At 42.1% G+C, this 12000-nt stretch overlaps 1 protein-coding gene across 1 annotated transcript in view; it reads right to left on the bottom strand.

Moving 5' to 3' along the window:
* The window catches only part of LAPTM4A (lysosomal protein transmembrane 4 alpha), a 19146-nt gene extending 8217 nt beyond the window's left edge, over positions 1-10929 (bottom strand). Inside the window, exons 1-2 of the mRNA XM_017893321.1 lie at positions 10288-10929; positions 562-682 (exon numbers count right to left, since the gene is read on the bottom strand). Coding sequence (XP_017748810.1) covers positions 562-682; positions 10288-10398 — 232 coding nt within the window. The 5' untranslated portion in view covers positions 10399-10929. The remainder of the gene's footprint in view (positions 1-561; positions 683-10287) is intronic.
* Between the last annotated feature and the right edge of the window lie 1071 nt (positions 10930-12000).

Here is a 12000-nt window from a genome sequence, read left to right as displayed (position 1 = left end):
GAGACGGAGTCTTGCTCTGTCACCCAGGCTGGAGTGCTGTGGCTGGATCTCAGCTCACTGCAAGCTCCGCCTCCCGGGTTCATGCCATTCTCCTGCCTCAGCCTCCCAGGTAGCTGGGACTACAGGCGCCGCCACCTCGCCTGGCTAGTTTTTTGTAGTTTTTAGTAGAGACGGGGTTTCACCGTGTTAGCCAGGATGGTCTCGATCTCCTGACCTCGTGATCCACCCTTCTCGGCCTCCCAAAGTGCTGGGATTACAGGCTTGAGCCACCGCGCCCGGCGTATTACTATGTTTTTCTATCTTTAGATACACACTTATTTGCCACTGTATGACAACTGCCTACAGTATTCAGTACAGTAACCTGCTGCACAGGTTTTAGCCTAGGAGCCTCTACCACATAGCCTAGGTGTACAGTAGGTTTGTGTAGGTACACCCTATGATGTTCACACAACAATATCACCCAGTGACATTTCTCGGAATGTGTCCCCATCATTAAACAACACATGACTGTATATAAAAATTAGCAGGGGAGATTTTTTTTTTTTTCAATTCAACACATACCAGCCATTCTCTCAGATGAATAGTAATTACCGATGACTTCATACTGAATGTTGACAGCTGGCATGGAGTTTGGATGAGTCACTTCCACAGTCAGCAAAATTGCCATCAATAGGTTTACTACCTGGAAAAGGTAACATTCTATCAGTTACATTAATTACCATTATGACACAAACTTAGCACAATCTCTCATATTTAAGATTGTCTTACTTGAAGTAACACAGATATGAAACAGTGGGAGACTACCTGTGAGATAAAACAATACACAATTACCACTATGAGACTAACTTAAAAATAAAGATTTTATAAAGTATAAATAATATTAACCATTTCAGAGATAAGATGTATAACCAATACACCAGAATAAAATTACACAAAAATTAAAACTAAAGAATCATTACAAATGGTTCATGTTCAAAGCTACCTATTTAGTCATATACCAATCTCAGAATTTCTGGGTTTTAAGAAGTTACTGTTCATCTGTTATATTTATTCATCAGATGCCCAAAACTCCTACACAGCATCTCTCATCTGGTGACAGACAACTCACTATTTCCTCTTGAGCTAGACTCAAATGCTTAAGAGACTTACCAACATTCTGAAAGTCACTTAACTCATCTACTGGTCTTAATTCTTTTTTTTTTTTTTGTGATATAGAGTCTCTGTTGTCCAGGCTGGAGTGCAGTGGTACAATCTCAGCTCACTGAAGCCTTCCCTTCCTAGGCTCATGTGATCCTCCCACCTCAGCCACCCAGTAGCTGGGATTACAGGTGCCCACCACGATACCCAGGTGATTTTTATATTTTTAGTAGAGACGGGGTTTCACTATGTTGGCCAGGCTGGTCTCTAATTCCTGACCTCAAGTGACACGCCCAGCCCCAGCCTCCCAAAGTGCTGGTATTACAGGCATGAGCCACCACGCCCAGCCTTAAATCTACCTTTTGAGATAACGTGCTCTCCCTTCTAAATAAGTGCTCCAATACCTGAAAACAGCCTCCAAATACTGTGTTTTCTAGAACAGACATTCAGATCTTTAAGCCATTCCTCTGACTAGCATGTTTCCTAGCTACCTATTTCCCTTTTGTCTTCCTCTTTACACGTGCTCCAGTTTGATGGACATATATTAAAATGAGGTAAGGTCAGCCTGGTCAGAACACAATGAGATGTCAGTTCTCATACGCTGGCTAACAAATTTCAACTAATGCAACCTGAAGTTGTACTGAGGTTTTTTGTTTTTGCTAGAAACAAGGCCTCACCATATTGCCTAGGCTAGTCTTGAACTCTTGGCCTCAAGTGATCCTCCTGCTTTAGCCTCCCAACATGCTTGGATTACAGGCATGAGCCACCACACCCGGCCTGCACTGGCTTTATAAATTTTTCTGAATATCACATGAATATCACTCCCTAAAACACCAAGTTCTTTTTCACACTTGATTGTGCTAAGCTACCACCTGTACTTGTACAGTTGGATTCAGAGGCTCAAGCATAGGCCTTAATATACCTGTAACTGAGTTTCATCTTATTACATTCTTGCCTATGAAGATTTTCTGGATGTAGATTCTGACACACTACAGATTTACTGCCTGTCTCAACTTCCTGAATTTAGGATCAGCATGTAACCAGTATCTCTATCTAAGTCACTAACAAAAGAGAACAGAGCCGAGGACAAAGCTGCCAGAGGCTGCCCCTTCCCATTAACCAGCAAATTCAGAATAAAATTGTTTAGCTATTCAGAGGAACATCCTGCTGAAATTCCATCATATCTGATGAATCTTCCTAGTCTCCCAGGGTTGTAAATCCATTTTAAAAGGAAATGAGTTGTGCCCATAGTTGTTGGCCAATCCCTGCAATATCCCAGGAGGCTTCACTGCATTTAAGTACTCGGAAAGAGTACTGTTAATGACTCAAGATAGAAATCTCACGTAGGATTGGAGTTAGGTTCCTTACCTAACATAGTAAAGTTCACAGAATTTGCCCTCCTTCCCTTTGTGAAAATGTGAACATCTGGAATTTTCAAGGGTTATTAAGTTCCTATCATTAGTATTTTATTTTTATTCAGTTCATTTTTGAGATGGAGTCTCGCTGTCGCCCAGGCTGGAGCACAGTGGCGTGATCTCGGTTCACTGCAGCCTCCACATCCTGGGTTCAAGTGATTCTCCTACCTCAGCCTCCCAAGTAGCTGGGACTTTTTTTTTTTTTTTTTTTTTTCTTTTTTTGGGGGGACTGAGCCTCGCTTTGTCGCCCAGGCTGAAGTGCAGTGGTGCAATCTCAGCTCACTGCAGCTTCCATCTCTTGGGTTCAAGCGATTCTTACACCTCAGCCTCCCAAGTAGCTGGGACTACAGGCACGCGCCATCAAGCCTGGCTAATTTTTGTATTTTTAAGTAGAGGCGGGGTTTCGCCATGTTGGCCAGGCTAGTCTCAAACTCCTGACTTCAAGTGATCCACCAGCCTCGGCCTCCCAAAGTGCTGGGATTACAGGTGTGAGCCACTGTGTCGGCCAGCTAGCAATAGTATTTTAAACAAACTATTATATACTTCTCTCCTGTTTCACCTTGAATGATAAATAAAAGGAAAATGCATTTCCTGTGTATCAGCTGAAGTCATTTCACTAACATCCGCTAGATAAGCAGATCAAGTTTTATCTTTAGGGTAGGTGATCTAAACAATGTCACAATATCAAATTTGGAATCAGCCAATATTTATTGAGGATATACTCTATGACATGTGTATTTACGTATATTACTTTACTTATTCCTCACAACAACCCATGAAGTAAGTATTACTAAAGCCCATGTGTAGATGGGGAAACTAAGATTCAGTAATGCTATATAACTTGTGTTAAGCTTGCTGAGCTGACAGATGGGAGAATCAGGATACAAGTCTGTTTTTTAAGACATCTCCTTCTCAGCACTACATGATTATTAATAACCATTCCCCAGTAACTCCTGTTTTAAGGTGTTTCCCAAAGAAACCATTATCTAAAGCTATACAATGTTTAGACTTTACTCTCTATGTTCAGCAGCATGCCTCTTTCCTTGCATTGTTCAGAGGCAAGGCATGTTATCTTTCAATTCTTGAGAGGACTTACCAGAAACAATCACTTTTGCAAGGTGGCTCTTCCCAATTGAAGGCTGACTTTTTTGTTGCCCACACTTGCTGCAATGGGTTTTGGCCAGTGTATGTGGTATATGAGCATGAGCTAATACAACTAGGTGAATTAATTACTGAACAATCGGATGTATCTACTAAAACGCTGTATGTTCTGTGTATGGAAATCAGTTTGAAATCAATTAGGCAAACTCTTCTTTGCAAAACACACTATAGTCACAGTGAAAAAGCTGTCTGCAGTACAGAAATTCCTTTGTCAAGAAAAGCATGCAAACTCAATTACTAAATGAAGGGAATGACATGCCAAAAAATATTTAGGAGTTCTATTTTCCCTTCTTAAATATTTTTATCACATGAAGGATTTCTAAAAATCTCACACCTATAGTCCCAGCTACTTGGGAGGCTGAGGTGGGAAGGATTGCCTGAGCTCTGGAAACCAGCCTGGGCAACAATAGCAAGACTGTCTCTTAAAAAACAAAACAAAAAACTCTTCTCTTTTCTTCTCTTCCATAGGTAAGTCACACACACTCATCCACTATTATCTTCTTTTAGTACTAGAGACACTTCAAGTTTCATTTCACTGTGGGTCACACGACTGAAGATTAAAAAAAAAAAAAATTATAGGGCTAATCAAAAGGACCAAGAAATGGTGAAATAAATTTCAGAGCTACTTCAAAAAGCTTTTTTCAAACTTCTTTGAGTTAGTTACATTCCATTAGATCACGTCATTTCATTAGAACCCCAACTTAAATCTTAAAGTATTACACTGGAAAACCCATCCTTGTGACTTTAAAAAAAATTTTTTTGTAGAGACAGAGTCTCAGTATGTTGTCCAGTCTGGTCTCGAACTCCTGGGCCCAAGTGATCCTATTGCACTGGCCTCCCAAAGTGCTAGGATGACAGGCACGAGCCACTGCTCCTGGTATCCTTTGATCTTAAACATATTCACCAATGAACCTTGTGCTCATTAAGCCCTGGCAACTTACCTCTGATTAAAGTTGATATTTCTAAATTACATGTTTAGCTTTTTTAAAAATACATAAAATTAACTGTAGTCTTACAATATAAAATTTCTCTGAAAATATCCAACTATGTACTAACTATTACAAAAATTTATTCCTGATTCATTTCCTTTCACGGTACTCAGGAAAGAAAGTTAATAAAAACGTAATTTAAAAAGAATGATTAAGCTGGGGACAGTGGTGTGTGCTGGCAGTCCCAGCTGGTCAGGTGCCTGAGGTGGGAGGATCGCTTGACCCAGTTCAAGACTGCAGGTGTGCTATAATCGTGCCACTGCACACCAGCACAGGCAACACAGCAAAACTCCATTAAAAAAAAAAAAAAAAGAGAGAGATTAAATTATTAACTTCTAAACTTGGCAATACGGAGAGGTATAGAATACAGCAATATTTTAGCAGCATAGGCTGCGGATTCACCACTTAATATGTTAACAGTACTGTAAATTTAATCAGTCAAACCAGGTGGTGTGCATTTTTTTAAAGCTTCTTGTACATCTTATATAAGTGTGTACCACAAGAAATCTGTTAGATTTGACTTGTTACAAAATAACTGTTTCAGATCCATGGAAGCACAGGGTCTAGAGAGAGGAATTCTTTGTTTTCTTCTTTCACTGCCACATCTATTCCAGAAGATTCTTTGGAGACTAAAAAAAATCATTTTTCAGTTTTCCCACAGTAATTTGCCCAGAGCCAATATCTACTGAGATAATAATTAAAACAGTGTGTCTGGTTTAAGGAGGCATCCAGATAAGAGCTTCCCATGCAGAGAAAGCACCCACAGGAGGGTCAGTCTACAGAACTAAGCAAAGTTTGTTATCTGATAAAAGATCAAAAGTGACTATCTCTAAAACGTTTTTTAGCCATAAAAAAGGATGAGTTCATGTCCTTTGCAGGGACATGGATGAAGCTGGAAACCATCATTCTCAGCGAACTATCACAAGGACAGAAAACCAAACACCGCATGTTCTCACTCATAGGTGGGAACTGAAAAATGAGAACACTTGGACACAGGGTGGGGAACATCACACACCCACACGGGGGCTTGTAGAGGGTGGGAGGCAGGGGGAGGGATAGCATTAGCAGAAATAACTAATGTAAATGATGAGTTGACGGGTGCAGCAAACCAACATGGTACATGTATACCTATGTAACAAACCTGCACGTTGTGCACATGTACCCTATAACTTAAAAGTATAATAAAAAAAAAAGTTTTTTGCTGTTTACTGTTACATGCAGATACAACTGAGTATTCACAATATTTTTTGGAGGAGACAGTTCATATATATTATATATATTTTTATTTTGTTTTATTTGGTAGAGAGGGGGTTTCGTCATGTTGCTCACGCTGGTCTTGAACTCCTGGGCAATTCACCTGCCTTGGCCTCCCAAAACGCTGGCATTACAGGCGTGAGCCACTACCCTTATAAAGTAAGACATCACCCTCTTCCCTCCAGAACATCTTGCTGTAGAGAGAAAAATAATAGAAAAGGACAATCCTACCAATGTGTACTGAGTACTATTTAATAAGTACATACAAGAAGTATCTAGAAACTTTTGCAGGTGCACCGTGGGAAAAACAGATCCCTCTGGCTAGGAAGTAAAGAAAGCTTGGCTAGGCACGGTAGCTCACGCCTGTAATCCCAGCACTTTGGGAGGCCGAAGCAGGTGGATCATAAGGTCAGGAGATCGAGGCCATCCTGGACAATATGGTGAAACTCCGTCTATACTAAAATACTAAAAATTAGCCGGGCATGGTGGTGGGTGCCTGTAGTCCCAGCTATTTGGGAGGCTGGGGCAGGGGAATCGCTTGAACCCGGGAGGCAGAGGTTGCAGTGAGCCGAGATTGCACCACTGCACTCCAGCTTGGCAACAGAGCAAGACTCCGTCTCAAAAAAAAAAAAAAGCTTTACCATGAAAACATGTGAGTTAACCGTTAAATTATCTGAACTTGGCAAAACGTTGCTAATAGTTGAAGCTGGGTAATGAATAAATGGGAGGTTTTCGTACTATTTCACTACTTTTGCATGTATGAAAATGTCCTTAACAAAATTTTTAGAAAGTGACTTGCGAGGACAGCAACATTTCAGGGAGAAGGAATAGCATATGCAAAGGTGGAGGCACAAAACTTCCTTTTTTTTAAGGAAGGAAACTAACTGAAATATAAACAAGCTATGCTTACTTGAGGTCAGAGGTGAGGGCTGGAAAGGAATAGAATTTAAGGAAATCTGTTTTTACTTCTCTCCCAGATGTAGAACTTCAAACTGCTTATGGTTGAGACACTCATGAAAAATTAGCCATATATTAAGTCTAAGAGATAAAATTATTACAAATGCTCAAAATGTAGTCTTGTAGTACACACCATTAACCACAAAGTGTATCTACCACAGCACACTTTCAAGTCCATTTTCAATTATTCAATAAACATTTGAGCTTATACCTCGTAAGAAACTTGTTTAAAATCAACTGGCTTCAAATTCTTCAATAAACGATAGAGAAAACAATTTCAGGAATGCCAGAATTTAAACATGAGCTTATTCTGAAATTTCCTGTTACTTCACCAGGTACACTTCTTTTCTATCTAAAACGTCAAAGGCTAACACTTCAGGGCTGGTACCTCCGGTGCATATGATAACTCGTTCTGGCTTTCTCTATGTTCCACCGCACTATTTTCCATACAATGAATACTTTAGTATATAGTGTTACAATACTTTAACACTAGACCAGTAGAAGCTGTGGCTAGAAAGCAATGAGACTATATCAGACACAGTCACCCAGAGCGAGGGAGAGGGGCATCCCCAAGTTCCAAATGACACAGGGGGAATCAACATCTCAAAGTCCAGCCCAGGTAATGTAAAAAGAAACATGAATATTCTCCCATGCAGACTGCGAATTATTGCCTCATCAGGAATCAAGGAAGAGAGTACCTCGACAAGGCAGGTAGGGAGCGAAGTGACATTTAATACTCACTCATCCCCATATTGTTTCTCTTAGTAAAGTAGTTTCTGAGAACAAAATGCACTACTTGGACAGGCCCTCTTTGCTTCGAAGTATTATACTACATTTTGGCCTAAGTGGTCTTGTATCGTAAGTGTTACATGTCTCCCCAAGTTGGCAGAGACTCTTTACATTGCTATGGTATTGAAGCTACACTTTTGAAAGTCATCAGCAAAACTATAATAAACAAAACTAATGGCCTTTGTCCAGTACTTATTCTGATTAGAATCTGATATTACTGATCACGTTCCCCTTTTCCTCATGACTGTACCATATGTTTTTCATATCTGTGCTCCAAGTTTTTTGTGATACCACAAACATCTTAAGGGCAGATGCTGTGTTAGACAAGAAACATTTGAGAGTCTAGCGCTTGGCAGATAATAGGAAAACAAAAGGCAAATGACACATAGGCCCTGTCATTTATTCCTTTTATATGTCCACCAAAGCCTTTTACACTGCAGGTGGTCAGTAAATCTCTTAACCAATTTAAGACAGGTTAAATAATTTAAGTAGTTTACAATAAAATGTTTTACACGAATCTGAGAAGTCTATGCAAAGAACAGCTATGGCATCTTTTTAAAATTGTGAAACTAAAGCATGGTCTTCAGAGATAATGTGAACCCTTCTCATAACAAGGGCTTACAGTAGGGAACAGATGTAAACTCCTCACTCCCTACTTTGAAAGAATAAACGCCCCTACTGAAGTTTTTCTCTCTGCTTTTGAGTTTCCTGTTTGTAGTTCCCACTTTATCCTGCTATTCTATTCCTTTTCCAGCTGAACCCACAGCATCAAAACATCTGCCTGAGAAAAAACTGAAAAGAAATACAGCCAATTACATTCGGATGGTTGAAATAGAAATGGTGGTATTCTCTTCTTGAGGAGTTAGGAATCCTTTGTTCTGTGAGTGGAGGGAAGGATCTGAGAAGAAACAGGAAGACTAAGACTGCAGGCGAGAGAGCCAGGCCGATGGATTCTCTTAGATAAATAGGAAAGAAAGTCATATTCTGGGGGCGAGGAAGACGGAATTGAGTAAGAGGCTTGAGGATCCTCAAGTTATGAATTATTCATTTAGGGAAATAGAAGGCAGAGCTAAGGACAAACAAAAGAAATTAGACCCAGTCCCTCAGCAAAATGGAGAAGATATAAAAGGAAGTCACAAACATAATGCAGCTGATGGCCATTAACTGTATGATGTTTAGTATTCCAAATCAGTTAAAATACAGAACGAAAGAGCCTCTGAGGGAAAATGTGATATAGTTCTATCAGTAAGGCGGTATTTCTGAACACAAAAGTATAGGAAACATGAAAATAAACTCAGCACAAGCAAACCTACACATTCGTGTTGTTTTTTAAACGTACATCAGAAACAAGACGGTAAAAAACAACAGGGCAGGTAGGAGTCAAGTGAAGTCAGGTGGTCCTCCGGAGGTGGGCCATGGAACAGTATCTGCCTCATTGAAGATGATTCTCATCTGGCGTTTTTCCAAATGCTTACTAATGATTTCAAGACAATGAGTGGGAAGAAGCAGCAAGTGCAGAGAAAACAGATTGTGTCTGGGATAACTCTCCTCCTCTTTTACAGTTAAGTATCAAAAACTGCACAGTATCACCAACGTCACCCACACAACCACATTCACGAAGTCATTAAAGAAAGTGGCCAAGTCGACCATGTAGGAAGTTTGTCACAGCCTCGGAAAAGTCATAATAACCTAAAACTACCTAAACTGAATCCCATATTTGGAAGTCACGGAGAAGTTAGGTTTAATGTGTATGGATACTATAAATGGTGAATTAAAAAAGAAAAATCACAAACGTATTACTAGTGAATCACCAGGCAACAACAGTGTCAACTTGGTTAGGGCAGAATCACACATATCTTGGAACCCAGGAGATATCAGCTTAGGTGGCCAAGATGGAGACGGCTCTCAATAAAGGTCTCTGTAAAAACAGCGGATCGGCTACGAAAAGCACCTACTGCGCAGGGAGGAGGCTGCACCAGGACAAAAGCTGGTCAGGCGTCAACTCAGGCATAACCTATCGCCCCCAAGCGATTCTGGAGACGCAAGAGAGGCGCTGAAACAAAACAAAGTCCAAGAAACACGGCCAACGGGGTTACCGCCGGATCTTTCGCTTTCCCAACCGGAAGACCAATGTCGAAACTAGGCTGCATTTATCAAGGTCCGCTCCTAATTATTTCATTAGGGGAAAAAATTCCAGGGAACGCTGGATAGGAGCAAGGGAGGGGCTGCCTTTCAGATCGCAGAAATACAACAAGAGCCAAAACAGAGGAATTCCCACCAAATCCTAGCACCCTCGTCCCTTCGCCTGCATCGCCTCTGCTCTCTCAAGCTCGCTTTTCTCCTCAGAGTCTTGCCAAAGAACAATCTCCCCATGCTTACCACCGCCTCCCGCCCCCCACTCCGATTCCTGAACAAGGTTACTTCCCCAAAGTCCCTGGATTTCATGCTGAGTAGGCGCGCCCTAAAAAGCAGCGTCCCCCCAAGTCCCCCCCCCAACCAACACCCCGTTTTCAGTCCCACCCCCTCTGCACCAGGCCCCGCTCCCCATGCCCCCCAGACATGCGCGCCACGCCCGCCCGCCTTACCATGTACCAGGTCCCCAGGATGATTGTCCCAGTGCGGACATGGCAACAGCCGCAGCACCGGGTGCTGTAGAACCGGTCACTGCGGCTCCGTTTAAAAGTCATGGACACCATCGTAACAGGCGGGCCTCTTTCTTGTCCGGGCCCCTGACAAACGTTCTCCACCCGCAGGCAAACTCAAACGGCTCTTTCAAGGCCCCCAAAACCCAACGACGCGTCTTCAAGCCAGCCCCCGGCTCGGGCCCCTGCCAGTTTTCTCGCGCCTGCGCACTGAGCGCAGCGACTTCGGCTTACCCACCCCTTTCCCTCCACACAGGCCAATGGGGAGCGGAAGGCTGGATGGACCGGACTTCTGATTGGAAAAACTTAAGAGATTGACAAGACCTCACGCTCAATTAGAAGTGCAACTCGCCTCAGCGAGTCTCCGCCTGTTACGTGAGGGCAAGGGCTGGCTCTTGGGCCTAGGATAATTGCGGATAGGTATAGCTCCGTAGTTCACTATCCCCGAGATAAGACCCGCAAGAAAAGAGGCATTTAATGGAAAAAGGGAGACACGAGACAGCGCGGATGGCAAAAAGCGGGCACAAGGGGCTTTTCTGAGCAATGTGTGCCACGTACTGCTTGGGAAGCGTCACTGGCTGATAACGTGACCTTTGCGCGCAGCTCGATTATTGCGCGGGCTGGGGGCGGGGCCTGCGAGGAAGGGACGGGGCCAAGCCCAGCCTGGAGAGGTCCTCGGCCCTGTGGCGGAAATGGGAGACTGCTTGGAGGAGTGGAGGGGCTGGATTAACACCCTCCTTTCCCTCCGAAGCCTCCTTGGTGGGGGCGAAGAAAGACCATCCAACTCTGCCAAAGGCAAAAAGATTAAGGATAAATGAAAACAAAATAACGTGGAAGAACTGCTTAGCTCCTGGGTTTTTAGAGATGAGTGATTTTTTTGTAGTGAAAAATTATGAAACACGTTGAAATGGACAAAAAATTACTGAATGTCTTCAATGAAAAAAGTCATAGTTTGGCACACCGAACCGAGCATTCTGTTACTAGGGGGGCTGTCCGCCTTTCTTTGTGGTGCTTTACAGAACTCTGTAAGACCCCCTCCACTGGACTTGATATTGTGTCTTACCCTTCCTTGAGAAAAGCCATTTTGCATCGATTTGTAAATTCATTCCCCAGTCCTGATGCAACAATATAGTTGGGTGCTTTGAATTCTGCTTAGAGCTGGTTCTAACGGCTTACTGGTCCCCTTGTTAATGAGTAAATAAATTTTTTACACGTGTTCGTTTTGCATTTGTTTAAGACCTGTGACTTTACCTTTAAAAAATTTATTTATCATTTAATGATTTGGTAAACACACTTCTTTTCAGAGACTAGAAAGGGCTTCCCTTCTGCCAGGGCGTATTCTTAGCCAGAGACCACAGTGAATTCAGAGTAAAGGTTATTTCTTTGGCATGACTTCTTTGAACACTGCCTGAAATTATGTATGTATTTGTTGATTATCTCCCCAATAAAATACAAATTTTAGGAGAGCAGAGACTATTTGTTAACCACGGAAGGAGTTGTCCATGGAGCTTACTGTCAAACCATCTGGGAAGCAGTAGTTAATCCAGCCCACCCTAAAGGATGGGGTGTGGCTTTCTATTTAACTCAATGAATTATGACATTTCTCTACTTATATAGGGAGTAGATTATCTTAACTCCGCCTCACAATTACATATC

This window comes from Rhinopithecus bieti, unplaced genomic scaffold (genome assembly GCF_001698545.2).
Source record: "Rhinopithecus bieti isolate Rb0 unplaced genomic scaffold, ASM169854v2 scaffold_23816, whole genome shotgun sequence".
In the NCBI taxonomy this organism is placed as follows: Eukaryota; Metazoa; Chordata; class Mammalia; order Primates; family Cercopithecidae; genus Rhinopithecus; species Rhinopithecus bieti.
Note: the sequence above shows the minus strand (reverse complement) of the source record. Positions and strands in the feature narration are given on the sequence as shown.